This window comes from Pavona decussata, unplaced genomic scaffold (genome assembly GCF_977016875.1).
Source record: "Pavona decussata unplaced genomic scaffold, jaPavDecu1.1 SCAFFOLD_6, whole genome shotgun sequence".
Taxonomy (NCBI): domain Eukaryota; kingdom Metazoa; phylum Cnidaria; class Anthozoa; order Scleractinia; family Agariciidae; genus Pavona; species Pavona decussata.
The window spans coordinates 3442635-3458347 of NW_028145430.1; the positions used below are offsets into that span (position 1 = coordinate 3442635).

A 15713-nucleotide genomic window follows, 5' to 3' on the forward strand; every position below is an offset into this window, starting at 1 on the left:
TGTTGTATATCATTGGATGCTGAAGAGTTTCCCATATAGAATTCAGTCTAACTGTTATGAGCCAATCATATTCGGCTTCCCCTCTCTTGTATTCTGTTCGTTTGAAGAGAGTCGTCCCAACACTTGTGGATCACTCGGAGTGTGCTCGGGTTCAACCCTTATCCATTTACAGACTAACTTCTAACGAAATAGAACATCCTTTTACATGCATAAAAATTGTACCCCTTTCAAAGATATGCCAAAGACAATATCACTAAGAGATCACCCTCTCTTGATGTCACCTGCTAACTAAGTTATGGGCTCGGAAGGACTGTTCACATTAATCTTTGCATTGCGATTTCTACCAGGAATTTGTGCTCATTTTCTGATATCCTTTATGATATGTTTTAATTCCCACCCTTTCTGTCCACAGACTATTTTAAGAACGCCTTAAGGTGGCCGAACACAGTTTTCTAGTATACAGGTGTTGGTAAACATTATTTGAAAACTACGTACTTCTGAGAACCCGAAATTAGCATGGTGCAAGATTAACAAAGAAGGAATAAATTTTGATACTTCTTGTTGAGCAAGTTGACGTTGCCATGGCAACGCAGCAAGCTATTAACCGTCCACAAATAATGGTTTTCCTTAAGTTTTAGAAAATGCACTCGTTAGATTTTTTCCATTTTTTGTATCCAGAAAAACTCACAAAATACTGACATAGCGATGCTACTTTCATGTTATTTTAACAGAGAGATCTCCTGCAAATGTTGGTTTTGCGCTTCAATGTTTTTTGAGGTAACCCTCTGTTAGATTTTGTTTTTTGTTTGTAGGCGAGTTACGCTTTTAAAAACCTACTGTTTTGTCAAATTTCACGAAATTCTAACGAGCGGTTCCTTAGAAAACAGTTCATTTCCATAAAAACAACCAGTCACAAATTTTTGCTCAAATGCGCATGCGTAGATTTTAATTTGGTTTTCTCAGCAAAGATGAAAAGCGTACAAAAAGGCTTAGCTCACTGCGAACTCACTTTCTTTGTTCGGCGATAAATGAAGAAGGATTCGCAAACGATAAACTGAGTCATTTTAAGAACAAAACTTACCTTTGTGATCCATTTGGTATAAAATCGAGGGATCAATAGTATTTGCTTACCACAACCCTAGCGCGCGCTTAATAGCATCACTAACAGAATCTGTAAAGCGCGCGCAAACTGTGTTCGGCCACCTTAAAATTCGCCACCCTTCAGCATACTACAGAGAGTGAAATGGGCTCCATCCCCGGCGGACCCCTCCCCTGCCTTCGATATCGGGAGTTGTGTGTAGTCTATATAATGTGCAATGGAGCTTCGCTATTGGTGGGAACATGGTAACATGGAAAATAAATAGATTACTGAAACAAATTGATTCCGTAGATGAGTGCCAATTTGAAAGGAATTTTTGCTTTAAACTTCTGCGGCTCTCTGTACCATGATGTAGACTGCCATGGACTGTCATGTGTTTGTGAGAATGGTTGAGCAGGTTAAAGTGTCGAGCGACTGGTTTGGATACATCTCATTTTTTCGTCTTGAAGACTTTCGCCAAATCGGTCGCCTAGTCTCCTTCCCGTCACATCAATGTTAACTTTTTCCATACAGTGCATTTTATGCAACAGGTAACATTTGCAGAGGTGAATGTAAAACGATCAGCTAAGTGATTTTAATAGATCGTTTGGTTCCCGAAATTTTATTCGCCGTGCGAATGAAAGGACAAGTTTCGCATCATTCGCACGCGTATTTAAAACTACCGGGTTGGTCGTCGAATTTTGAGTGCCCTTGTGACTAGAAAGTAACCTATGTTTTTATCGCGGAAGAATGAAATCAGTGGATGTCGTGAAAAAATTGCACCAGTTTCAGACTACGCGACTGATTTCCCGAACATCATTCGGGCGCCAATATTTCAAAGTTTTCGTTTGTCATGCAAAGAACGCACAACCCTCAACTCGCCATTTTTCTTCCTCGCTTTTGCAGATGATTCTTCATCACAAAAATCCAGTGCATATGCCTATACCTCTGGGGTGTTTCTAGTGCTTCTTCTAGTTATGTCGTTCATAGCTAAAGTAAGTCAAGGTAGTCAAAAAGTGAATACTTAAAGAGAATATTTCGACGATGGTTCCAGTTGAGAGTTTGCAAAAACGTTTATCGTATTTGCATCGAGAAATTCGTGCAATAGTTTCCCTTAGAATGAACTTATTTGATAATTCCTTGGAGGTCCTTTCAAGCTCTATCACCACTAATGTGATTTGAACAGAAAATTTAGCGAAATACCGTCTATCCGAACAAAAAAACGAGGACGCACAATAACGGGGTGGCAAGATTAAAAAGGCTGTTTCCCCAAAACTTATCTGAACCAGCATTTATTCGGGCTAACAATAGACCATAAAGAACGATGGGGTTTGTTTAACTGAGGAAGCGGCAAGGCACAGTGAAGCAATCAAGTTCGGCCGCTAGTTTCCATCCGATAATCCTTTGACCTTAAAATTTATTTTAAGTGCCTATGATTTCCTTGCACTGGTTAACAAAAGTCCACTGCACGCTTTTACTGATTAGTAATGATAATAGGACTTCGCAGCACTTACGATGGAATGTTACTTCAGCACCCTCGAACAAGGTCGTATAAAACTCTTGATGATCGCGCAGATATGTTTGCCGCTCCTAAATTATGAACGAATTTCCTTTGGTCATTCGCTCTACTACAAGTCTCACTTCAGACTTTTTTTATTTAGGAAAGCCTTCGAATGACTTTTCACTGTAAAGCGCATTAGAACATTTTATGGTCAATGCGCTGAATAAGTATTTTTAGTTAGCTGGCAACCTGCTCATTCAAGATTTTTTCCCCGATTTTGATTAGTTAACATGGGCTAGGTAGTTAAATTTCATTGGCTAACTGTCTGATTTGAGCTGTCTGATTACAAGCAGCTTGTAATCGGACAGGTCAAATTGGACAGTTTTGGGAGCTGCAATAGCCAAATTAAGCAATAAACAATGGCTGCTAAGAACCAATCAGATCAGCGCATTTTTTATGGACACAATTAATCCACTTATCGGGCTGGACATGGCACTGGTTTGGTGCCAAGGTACACGAGGGTTGTCCAATACTCACCACTTGTTCGGGTCGTGAAAGTGCCTTTACGACTCGTACGAGTCGTGGAACAATTGTTCCACTGGTCAGCTGTTTAGTGCAAGTGGTGAAGTAGTTACATTTTCGTGGAATTACATGATGTTGCTTTTAATTTTTAGGGGTGCTTCTCATTAGGGAGACTTAGAAAATATCAGTCCGTGTTTGTAAGGCTGTAGGGCCCTAGCAATCAGTTGTCGACTCGTACGAGTCGAACGGGTGGACAGAAGCATTTTCAAGTCGACAAGGTAAATTGTCGAGTCGAAAAATGCATCTCATTAGGGAGACTTAGAAAATATCAGTCCGTGTTTGTAAGGCTGTAAGGCCCTAGCAATCAGTTGTCGACTCGTACGAGTCGTACGGGTGGTCGAGTCGACAAAGTACATTGTCGAGTCGAAAAATGCATCTCATTAGGGAGACTTAGAAAATATCAGTCCGTGTTTGTAAGGCTGTAGGGCCCTTGCAATCAGTTGTCGACTCGTACGAGTCGTACGGGTGGACAGAAGCTTTGTCGAGTCGACAAAGTAAATTGCCGAGTCGAAAAATGCATCTCATTAGAGAGACTTAGGAAATATCAGTCCGTGTTTGTAAAGCTATAGGGTCCTAGCAATCAGTTGTTGACTCGTACGAGTCGTACGGGTGGACAGAAGCCTTGTCGAGTCGACAAAGTAAATTGTCGATTCGAAAAATGCATCTCATTAGGGAGACTTAGAAAATATCAGTCCGTGTTTGTAAGGCTGAGGGCCCTAGGAATCTGTTGTCGACTCGTACGAGTCGTACGAGTGGACAGAAGCTTTGCCGAGTCGACAAAGTAAATTGTCGAGTCGAAAAATGCATCTCATTAGAGAGACTTAGAAAATATCAGTCCGTGTTTGTAAGGCCGTGGGGCCCTTGCAATCAGTTGTCGACTCGTACGAGTCGTACGGGTGGACAGAAGCATTTTCGAGCCGACAAAGTAAATTGTCGAGTCGAAAAATGCATCTCATTAGAGAGACTTAGAAAATATCAGTCCGTGTTTGTAAGGCTGTAGGGCCCTTACAATCAGTTGTCGACTCGTACGAGTCGTACGGGTGGACAGAAGCATTGTCGAGTCGACAAAACAAATCGGTCGAGTGGAAAAATGCATTACATTAGGGAGACCTTAATAGAAAATATCAGCCCGTGTTTGCAAGGACGAAGGGCCGTAGCCAGTACCGGAATCGGTTGTGTAGTTGTACAGGTGGACTCAGACATTGTTTGCGAGTGTAATAATTCATCTATTTATGGCGTCAGACTTGGGATATCCTGCACGATTTGTCGATTTAGGGACGTCGCAATGACGGTTGTAGTCGAACAGTACGCGCGGACACAAGCATCATCGAGTCGACAAAGAAATGTTGATTGGAGAACGCACGCTTTGGCAGTGTTAGAAAATATCCCCAATTTAGTTTAGGTAAAATTGCCGGGCAATCTGTTGTGGCTTTCGGGTTTACGAGTGGTAAACATTTAATGCGGTTGTATTTGGCATTTGTGGGAACGATTAACATCAACATGCCCGTGCCACCTTATGACGAGGGAACCTGGTGCGAGTGTTTATAAAGGTACGTAGTTCGCCAATATGGCGGTTTCTTGAAGTCATTATGCTGCAGAAAAATGTTTCGGAGGTAAGATATTGATACGGCGTAATTGTTATAAGTATGAAGAAAGCAAAATTTCATTAGCTAGTTAATTAAGCTTAAAGTTAGGTGCGTGATAATTGTAGAATTGAAGGTAACTTGCGTGGAACGTAACTTTTAATTTTAGTGGATGTAGGCGGAATTTAGGTTGTTGTGGGGTGATTTAAGGTTAGCTGGCATTACGCCCTTCTTATGAAATTTCCTTAATCTGTTTCAGAAAACCAAATAGTGGTTAAGGATTTGTTAGCTATCCTGAAATATTTTGAGGTAACCCATTGATATTGTTGTTGTTGTTACATGATCTAAATTGTAAATAGTACAGTAGGCCTGTGTAATTTTTCTGTTTTTAAAGGAAACTGAGATATATGTGCCATCAATGAATGCAGGTAATTTATAAAGTGTTAACCAAGCTTTGTGGATTTAATCTATTGTTGTTATTGAGGTGGCATTGTCCGGCGTTTCTCTTAATTTCCATGTTCCAAAGTAACTTTAATTTCCCTTCCACCAAAGGCAAAATTAGCTTAGCAACGCCTAGGGCAATTATTTTCTACTTTAGATATAAGGAACATGTATATGAGCTGAAAATCAAGAATTACCTATCAGAATGTGGCAATGCATTATCAGAGACTGGGGATTTAATAATAAGTAATGTTATTAATATTCATGTGTTTTGGGGTAATGGCTTTGAAATGATGGGATGCATTGCAACCTTTTGTTTTCGAGTTTGTCGTCCCTTTAAATTTAAGGTCACCACTATAATAGTGTACATATTGATAATAAATAATGTTTAATAAACAATGGCATTTAAGAACAGTTACAGTAACAATAAATGATGAAATTTGTATCTGAGTGGAATAAGAAATTGATGGTGTCATTTAATGTGAACCGGTGTTTTGGTTGCATTAAAAGTCCTATAGTTGAACTAAAAACTTTAGCCATCCAAACAGACTGGAAAAAAAAAGAGCCTAAAGCCCATTCAGCCATACTCTATTCATTCCCTGGCATAAGTCATTACAGTAACAAATCATCATGTGATTTACAGAGGGCTATAACACAAAAAAGGGGAAATAATGAACAACAATGATGTAAGGGATCAAATGCATATACATACCACCCCACTTTTTCACAAAAGCTTCACTGTACTCCTTAGTCACCAGCTCAATCATTGTTTTTTTTATCACTTGGTAGGGTTGATAAAGGAAGGTTGTGCTTTTGTATTGCCTCGATGGAAGCCAAAAGAAGAAAGCCTTCTTCTAATCTTCGTCTATCCATGACAAGCCGTTGTCTTAACATTTGTCTCAGATCTTCTGCAGTGTCTCTGTTGAGGTAGCATAAAGGTTGTTTGAATGATATATAACCATTTCAAAGATGCTGCATACCTTATAAACATTTAAAAACAAAATTGGACCCCCTTTTACAGGGCTCAAGGGTTATATATACATGTCATTGGTCACTTACCAGGTAACAAATAGGGTGGGTTAATTTGTCTCAATTATGGTTTGTACCTGTACCTTTTATGCACCAGTCAATTCCAACAGTGCCCATCCTAGGTTTTTTTCAAAATAAACTGGCAAATGCCCCAACGCCGGGACAAAATAGTTGTTCAAATGCCCTGGGGTGGTGGCTCAAACATGTCAAAAATGTTTTATTTTCTTCGTTTCTCGTCTTACTTTCAGTAAAATCTAAGCTAATTCAGGCCAAATTAAGTCCTAGCGGGGTCTTGTTTCCCGTAGTTAGTACAAAAATAGGTCATTCTACAGCTCTACGTCCCATTATATGCCCTATCTAGACAAATTCAATAAGAAACATACTGTATTTTTCGATGAATTTGTCATTAAGGGGGCGACAATGCTGGAGGGTGAAAAAAGTGAGATGGTCAAATGCCCTGGGGTAATTGGGTGGAAGGATAATGCCCGACCCCCGGGATGGACAGTGTGGGAAAATGCCCCACTATTGCCGGGGGTGGGGGGGGGGATGGGCACAGCTGGAATTGACTGATGCATTAAAGCAACGGTGCAACAACAAAAGCATATGGCACAATTTTCGTTAGAAATTTTGTCGCACTTTTATCTAGATCTGGTATCCAGGGTATCGCACTAAAAAAATTCAAGTTCTCTGTTCTAAAGAATTGTCGGTAGAAAAGCGGATTGAAACTCAGTTTATTGAAACAGCAAGTCGTTTCGCTACACGTTCGTTTCGCTACACCATTAGGGACCGTTCATTTTTTATGAGCATAGGGGGGCTGGTGGGATTTGGTTAATTGCCACTACGAAACTGTATGACCCCCCCCCCCTAGCATGCAATTTTTTTCCACATGCCCCCCCCCCAAGCAGAAACTATTTTTTTCTGATGACCCCCCCCCCCCCCCTTCCGCCCAACCAGAAACAAATCATACTCCTAACTTTAGCAAAACGCTTATGTACTTTTTATATCAAAGATAAACGTAATTGTTACTGTGATTTCTTTACAGTACTATTAAAAAGTTACCGTTCTCTGCTTAGGTAAAGATTTCCCTTGTTTAAAACAAAACGTTTTATAGATAGCAACACGTTTACGGCAACGGCAAACCCTAAATTTCCATTTAGATTCTTAGAGGAACTATAAAAATTAATCAAGCAAATGTTTAACGTGAAATTAATCCCCTTCGAGTGGAAACAATTAATACACGTACAGATCTGACTAACAAAATACGGATCGAAGCATACAAATCAACGATTACGAGTCATATTAAACAGAAAAAAAAAACAGCGGACACACAGATATCAGGCGCGTAGGTAAGGGTTAGATAGGGGTGTTTGTTGAGCGCCGGAGGCGCTCTTACTAGGGGGGTGCGGGGGCATGCTCCCCCGGAAATTTTTGAAAATCTAGGTTCCCAGAAACCTCATTTCCTGCATTTTGAGACCCATTTTAGGCAAATCACAAATTTGTTTTACAGCAGCTTTTTAAGCTATATACATCATTTCTGCGGCATTATTGTCTCAACTTAAACAAGAAAGTTCAATGTACATTCCGCGCCCTGTCAAGTTCTGATAGCTATTCGATCTGCTGATAGTCATACACCAAGCTGGTAAACTGCATCATTCTCGGGTGTAGGCCTTCGAAACAAATTGACTATCTCGTCAAGATTGACAGGCGTATCATATTTGATATGCATTAGAACCAGGGCGGACATTCTACTCTCTCGCATGGCACGCCTCATGTAGTTGTTCAACCTCCTCATTGTGCTTTTTCTTCCGCCATTGCTGATCTTCAAAGGGGTTCGCCTGGATATTAAAGTACAGCTATTAAAAATGACAGTTACAAGCTTTTCTGAAGATAGCCTACGGCTCAGATGTACCGTCAACTGAAGTCACCAACAACAGTTCTATTATTAAAAACTACCTGGATGTTCACACTAGGCATACTACTGAGTCTACTGATACTCCTGGGTTCAAATAATTTACTAATCAACAGTCTTTATAAAAGTGAGTACTATTAAACAGTACATCAAACAATCTATTGATATAGTTCTGAGTACAACCACTTTGTAGAAAACTACTCCCCCACGGATGATTCAATAGTGAGACTGTTACGTTTTTATATTAATTTGAACTTGTACAAACATAGGTGTCTACTTCAGTTTATATTCATTATTGCTTTTCCAACAGATATGCTTCATTTCCTCAGTTGTTGTTAATATGAAATGCAGATTTCGACCTCAGTATGTAAACGAATTAAAAGTGGTTAGGAAAATCGTATTAAATAAAATTGAAATAATATTGTTGAAGAAACTTTTTCGGGAGGATTAGCCGGGTTCGCCTCAACAAAGATCCAACAGCTTTTTCAGTTGCTCTTCTTTATTATTCTGACATAAGTTCAGCTTACTCTGCTCAACAATCACTTCTCTGCTAAAACTAGATGGCACCCATTTTTATACTGACTCGACAACCATCTGCTTAACGCAAACTAAATCTTACGGAACCCTTCTGTGATTGGCTGAAAGAAACTTATTTGCATCCGTGCCTTCGATCTATTAGTCAAGTCAAAGACATCTTTCTAGAGAAATATCACCATGAAACTTGAGTTGTCCAGTCAATACAAAGCAAGGAGACCAATATAAAAATTACAAGGTTCAGACTTATACAATAAGGTTTCACAAAGATAATCTGAAAAACAGTAAAAGTTGTTGTTTAAAAATTGAACAAGAAGTCGATTCGTTGACGGTGTTAGCCTTCTTCGTCGAAGATGATTGGTTAAAAGTTTCCATAAATTAAATGAGTACGTGGTCAACAAAATCTAAAGTTCGAATTATACATTCAGTACGTGGCTAATAGCAGAATTACAACAAAGGATATTTATCTTCACAATCACCCTAAGACCATAGTATTTACTTTCAAAAACACCCTAAAATAACAGATATTATTTAGATATATTTATCTTTAAAATGAACATCAACTACCATGAATTCGGTTAAAGAACCTAAGAAAATCTACCAAAATTGACTAAAAATAAGAACAGTAACAATTGCCTGGAATAAACCGTCGAAAGGTCAAGTTGAGGAAAAACTTATAAAGTAAGGTAAACAAGGTGTTATCTTTTGTAGGAAACTTAATTGAAAATATCTGTACGATCACAAGTGCTTCCGCGGAAACATACAGCTACTCATACCGAATTCATGACAGGAGAATTTATACATTAACCACACATTGAGAACATCTAAGTCGAACCACGAGGTATTATTTCTAGAGAGCTGCATAACGAGTTAACTGGTCTTTTTCTGATATTCCCCAAACCAAAATATAATTTGTAATAAGTCCAAACACCAAATAAAATTCCTTTAACTATTTTAACCCCAAATAATTGCGTTGTAAATATGTTTCATCTTTGTCAATTTTTATCATCTAACAATATTCAATTTCTTCATCTGTCTCTGTGTTGAGCCACTTTCAATTTCCCCTACTACCCAATTATTGCTGGTGACCCCCCTCCCCCCTCTTTCACTCAATTTTTTTTGGTAGCCCCCCCCCCCCCCCCCCTTTATTGCCATTTTTTCTCGTGGCCCCCCTAAATCCCACCAGCCCCCCCATGCTCATAAAAAATGAACAGTCCCTTGAGTAAGAAAATGTGATTATTTCTCGTTCTTAAAGTGAGTTCAGGTGAAAAATTACCTTAGCTGTTTCTACGTTTCACAGCGTTTGAATGAGAAGCAAAGTGCTGAGTTTAGATATTAGAGAATATGTCAATTTTAAAACGAAGCGATCGAATCGACTAAACTGCACTGTAGCGAAACGATTTTGTAGCAAAGTCATTGGTAAGCGCTCGTTGCATAAATTAAATGCATGAAAGTAAATAATTAGTCCTACCGTTTTCTTCTCTTCGTCTTAGGCGTCTCACTTTCAGCATCTGCCTCGTTCGTGGGCCTTCTGTAGTCAGTGGCAAAAGTGGAGAAAGGAACGGCCCCGATCCATAACAAGTTAGAACATTCGCTCAACAATGTCATATCAAACGCAGTATCTTCTGTAGAAAGCAGAAATGGCAGTTTCAATGTAGTAGCATCAAAGTACTTTTGACCTTGGATTGACCATTGGCCGTAGTGTTCGTGTATCTGGCATGTTCGACAATGTTTGGTAAGGCGGCTCCCCATGTAAGTCCCACGATATGTGTGGTAGATGACCCCTGGATGACTTGTTTTCTCTAAAACCAAGGTTTTGTCACATTTTCTACATTTTACTCTTTCACTAACCAGTACAGTTCCCATTGGTTGTCCACAGCTCAGGGTAAAATCATGGAATTCTTGAAACTCGCGTTCACTAAACGCCACGATATTCGGATTTAAGAATAACAGACTACGAGTTTCGGCAGTAAAGGCTTCAACATTTTTGCTGATTGCTGAGGGGTGGTTCCATAAATATACTGTTTTACAACGGAAGCAAAACTGGTAAGGCTCAGGAATATCTCGCTAATGGTTTGAAACACAAACCCGACACGAAATAAATGGCCGTAATTCAGTCTAAGTCTAACTGTCGTTGACATGTTGAGAACGTCTTGTGTTGTGCCAGTATTTAAAACAAGCCGTAAGACAAACACACATTCATTTCTTCTTTACTTCATTGCCTCTATCGTTACCTTCTGTTTTCGTTGATATTTATTTCTGTTCCATACTTCAATTTATGTTTTGTGGTTCCGCGTAAACTGAAGCGCTTCCTGTTTCCGACACAGGGAAGGAATCGAACTTGACCAATAGAAAGATGAGATGAAATTAGAAATCATTTTAAGACATTGGAGGTGTTTGCTGTCAACTATTGACAACCGAGCAACGCGAGTCCTTTGTTTATTTAAAAATAAAAGGAAAGAACAATGAAGCAAAGGAAATGATCGAAATTCAGAGGTTTCTTTTTTTAATAAGGCATTTAAAAAAGGAATAAGGAATTTAAATCGGCCAGCGCGCTGATAAAGCGGATTAAAACAACTCCGTCTTATGCCAACCTAACAGCAAATCGAACGACTGGTAGATATGATAGTGTTGATGGGAACCGGTTGAATAGACTCGAGCCGATTGTTTGCGGCAAATTAACCAACAACAGCTAGTGCGATTACATTGAATAACTGTTGATCCAAACAATCAACCTTTCTGTCGAGAGAAGGTGACAAAATTGTAATTGAGGGTATTTAAACCATGATGCAGGATTGCAGCTTTCATAGAGCACTTTTCAAAAGGACGCGTGATGGCAACGTTTCGTCTGTATCGAGAAGAAACTTGTTTACTGTCACGAGCAGAAGTAGTGGAGGAAAGGAGGCAGTTGACGAGAGTAATTGACGGGGACGCATTCTTTCCTTTAAAATCGTGACCAAAGGAAATGCGGCTCATATGCTGGAGAAAACCCATGGGTGACACCGAAACCTTCAAGTTGGTTCTTTTTCTCATCGGCAACGGTTGTGAGCCAACCCTTATCAGAAGATGGATAATGCTGGCGCAGCACTGGGCGGACTCAACAGTTAAAGCAGAAAAGAGGGCAAGACAAGTAGATTTTGTCCTCAACAATGCCGAGCAGAAAAGCCATCTGTGGTTCTACTTTGACGTAGACTACAACAAACTTCTGTACCTCGATGGGTTACCGAAGTAAAAGAGAGTCATTACAAAATGATCTCTCACAACGACTCCTTTAGGAGCCACCAAATGCCACTAAAGTTATTGACCAATACTACCGCACAGTCTACTTTTTCCACAAAATACTAATTTTAATCTATAGTATTCTGCATTAGTCGTCAGGAAAACACGTTTCCTAGTGCCAGTCGATTGTAAGGTTTTGTTTTGTAAGAAACGCATCATTTAGTTTCTCACACTAAAGAACGAAGAAAACATATATTTGTTGTATTTTACAGCATCAGCCCCTAGTTTAAATTTTGTTCACTTCTAGTTCATTTTCTGTTTCAACGAGAAACGCATCATTTGGTCGCTCACGCTGATAGAACGAGAACGAGATACATTCATGCGTAGCGTGCTTGTTTCGGTTCATGGATTAAAGAACGAGTTATATACACGTGTAGCGCGGTTGTTTCGGTTCAGTGGATTGAGGAACGAGATATATTCATGTGTGGCGTGCTTGTTTCGGTTCATGGATTAAAGAACGAGATATATTCATGTGTAGTGCGCTTGTTTCGGTTCATGGATTGAAGAACGAGATATATTCATGTGTACTGCGCTTGGTTCGGTTCATGGATTAAAGAACGAGATATATTCATGTGTAGTGCGCTTGTTTCGGCTCATGGATTAAAGAACGAGGTATTTTCATGTGTAGCGTGCTTGTTTCGGTTCATGGATTAAAGAACGAGATATATTCATGTGTACTGCGCTTGGTTCGGCTCATGGATTAAAGAATCCTTACTTAATGAGATGCAGTTTCACCACTTGAACGAGTCGTACGACTCGTACGAATCTTCCAGGCCAGGACCTCCTTTAATGAGATGCAGTTTCACCACTTGAACGAGTCGTACGATTCGTACGAATTTGGCAGGCCAGGACCTCCTTTAATGAGATGCAGTTTTACCAAATCAAACGTCATGTTATTTTCATTAAAAGTGTCACACTCACCACTTTGCTCGTACGACTGGTACGAGTCGTAAAGGCACTTTCACGACCCGAACAAGTGGTGAGTATTGGACATGACTGAGGTACACAGCAGGTAACGTTTGGTCAGTCCGCAGGTGACCGTCAACAGGCTGTCATGGTTAAGAGGGCATGAATAACTTCACAAGCACACGAATACGTAACAGTGCTTCTGAAATGCTCTTTACACTGTGCTCGGTCTCTAAATGTAAAGCCAGTTGTCGATTATAACTGAAAACATCAATGCGACTGTTTATACTTTTGATGATCATCTTCTTTGCACTGTATGCGTCCAGAGGACTGGGAACGAAGAAAGGTATAATTCTTTTTCTTCTTCTCCGGGTGTAACTATGATTACAATTTGTCAGTTCTGTTAGAGTAATGACATATGAGTTATCCATAATTGTGTCGAGCTAAAAGTTTAATCATGAAGCGCAGAAATGATATGATTGACACGAGAGGATCAAGGCACCTTGAGATTATTTCACACCGTGAGATTTACCGCTCTTGAAATCACAAATTAACCAAACCCCCTCTTATACTCGTGTAAACATAAAGAACGCCCCTTAAAAGAACAAGGTGTTGTTTTTCCTTTCTATTTTTTGTGAATCGATGGCAGAACTCATTTAAACGTAGAGAATCATGGTAGAGACAATCGTTACATTAAAGAAAGCATGTGAGATCACAATCTTCGGATAAACCAAAGTACACTGACCATCCAAATGGCTCACCATCGTAGATCTTCTTCTGATCTTTACTGAACGGCGATACATAGCTGAAACTCCAAACTAGTCAGTTTGTTTACACGTTGTCAACATTCTGACGTCATGTCTGAGAAGTAGTGAAGCCAGACACCATCGTAAGAGGGGATGGTAAACGGAAATAAAATGAAGAAAACTTGAAGCTAAATTGAAAATTTCTTTTCCAGGATATCATGACTTGAAAAAACTATTGCGAGGGAGAGCGTCAAAAAACGTAAGCAGGGAAACATTACAAGACAATGCAGCTTTATATTCAGGCTGGAAGAAACTAAAAGATAAACTGACCACCGGAGGAACAAGAAAGAAACAGCAGCTCTTCGTGAAGAATATCTCGTTAAAAAACGAACCAAAAGGACAAAAGAGGCTTCACCCAAGTGACAGATCTGTAAACAAGATGCCTTTACCATTTTTCACAAATCATACTCAAGAACAAATAGCAAATGCCCGCTTTCCAAAGGTCTCGTGGATTAAACATCCGGCAAGTGAACCTACTGGGGATTTCGATGAAATAGTCACCGAAGAAGGTACAGCCTCTCGGAATGCAATACATGATGAGGCGTTATTAGAGAAACTGATGAAGAATGCAGACCACTCTGATTTGGATGAAAACGAGGATGAGCCCCCAAGGCACCGGTCCACTCTAGGAAACGATAGCCAAACACAAGCGGGTTATAAAGGTGATTCAGCGATTAAAGGACGTATTGCAAACGGCAGAGATAGGCCTGATGAAGAACAAAATAAAAATAAGCAAGTCAGTAATAATACGAAACTATCTCAAAAGGAACATGGTGATGATGATGATGACGAAAAAGATGAAGACGAAGAAGGCGAGAAGGAAGATGGGAGGAACGCTAACCAGGTGATTAATGATGAAGAACAACAACTGCTTCATCTAATGAACGAGAAGTTTCAAGATAAAAATCAGAAAATAAAACCTGTGGCTATATCGGACCAAATGAATCAAGCACTTCAAGCACTGATGCCCAGCTTCCAAGAGAGACAAGGTCAAATTGAAGCCTCGATCAGCGAGCGAGAAAGACAGCTTGAGGCAATGAGAGAGTTTCAAACTAAACAAGCAATGCTACAGCAGTTACAGCTAAGTTACGCCGGAAATGCAGGAGCACAAAACACTGCCCAGGTTCCTCAGTACTTAGGGCCACAACTATGGCGCACTCCTGAAGCACCTTTGAGGGCTCCTTTGGTTTTGGGCCCGCCAGCTCCGATCTATCAGCCGGCATATTTGGGTCCATCTCCTAATGCCAGCCCGCTACCAGAGAGAAACAGCCAAGGTTATACTATTAATGTTGACGGTTTGAAGGGAGTATTCTCCAAGGGCCCTGGTTTCGCTGTACGATTCAACTCGCCCGACAGTGAAGTAACAGTCGTCAAAAAGAAGCATGATATAGCTGTACCGATGAGTAGTGATCACTGATTCGATGCCGGCAGTGATAACATGAGAGAGTGATTTTTAGTTGACAGTCGAACATCATTTTACCCCTCTTTCCTTTGGATTTCTATTATTACGCTCTCACTGCGTTACATGATTACTTATATAAACTGGTCGTACTTCCGTAGCCAATTTGACTTACGTAATCGGTTTAGACTTCATCGTTTTTATGTGTTTGTTGTGTCTGTTTTAGTTAATCACTCAAATTAAAACTGGTCAAAAATAAAAACACTTCTCTTCTTAAGACATCATTTGACTGTATGCTTTTATATATTTAACCGTACACTGAAAAAATACTTTGGGAACCCCACTTCTGAAACAAGGATTCCAACTGATTATCACATCAATAACAAAAAATACCATGCATGGCTATACATCAAGCGAAGAAAAATCTATTTGGCTTGAACATTTGGAATGGGTGAAGAACGTTCTCTTCAGATGATGTTACAATCAACAAATCGCTCGTTTACTAGTGTGTATAAAATAACCTTTACTGAGCACGCGCATCAAACGAACACACCGTGATAGCGACGCCAGGATTTGTTCCATCAAGGGTTCTTCATTTATTTACCCCCAGTTTTCGTTTTGGATTTCAAGGACATTTGCTAAGATCTGCTTTTCCCGCATATTCGT

At 39.8% G+C, this 15713-nt stretch overlaps 2 protein-coding genes across 2 annotated transcripts; one reads left to right on the forward strand and one right to left on the reverse strand.

Moving 5' to 3' along the window:
- The first annotated feature begins 2955 nt into the window (after positions 1-2955).
- Positions 2956-15324, forward strand: LOC146489218 (uncharacterized). Its single transcript, XM_085107143.1, has 3 exons — positions 2956-3090; positions 12938-13188; positions 13801-15324. Exons 2-3 carry the CDS (start codon positions 13116-13118, stop codon positions 15063-15065), a joined length of 1338 nt encoding a protein of 445 aa, XP_084963269.1. The 5' UTR covers positions 2956-3090; positions 12938-13115; the 3' UTR covers positions 15066-15324.
- Positions 5504-11062, reverse strand: LOC146489219 (uncharacterized). The gene is made up of 2 exons (XM_085107152.1): positions 10129-11062; positions 5504-6104 (listed from the first exon to the last, which is right to left on the reverse strand). The coding sequence occupies exons 1-2, from the start codon at positions 10521-10523 to the stop codon at positions 5945-5947; spliced, it is 555 nt and encodes a 184-aa protein (XP_084963278.1). The 5' UTR covers positions 10524-11062; the 3' UTR covers positions 5504-5944.
- Positions 15325-15713: the final 389 nt, after the last annotated feature.

What these genes read in the sequence shown, in the direction of transcription:
- LOC146489219 (XM_085107152.1), bottom strand. Translation starts at nt 10,523, where the DNA reads ATGGGAACTGTACTGGTTAGTGAAAGAGTAAAATGTAGAAAATGTGAC. An exon ending in AAGACGAAGAGAAGAAAACG is followed by an intron (nt 6,105 to 10,128) that starts GTAGGACTAATT and finishes CTACCTCAACAG; the next exon opens with AGACACTGCAGAAGATCTGA.
- LOC146489218 (XM_085107143.1), top strand. Translation starts at nt 13,116, where the DNA reads ATGCGACTGTTTATACTTTTGATGATCATCTTCTTTGCACTGTATGCG. An exon ending in AGGACTGGGAACGAAGAAAG is followed by an intron (nt 13,189 to 13,800) that starts GTATAATTCTTT and finishes TTTCTTTTCCAG; the next exon opens with GATATCATGACTTGAAAAAA.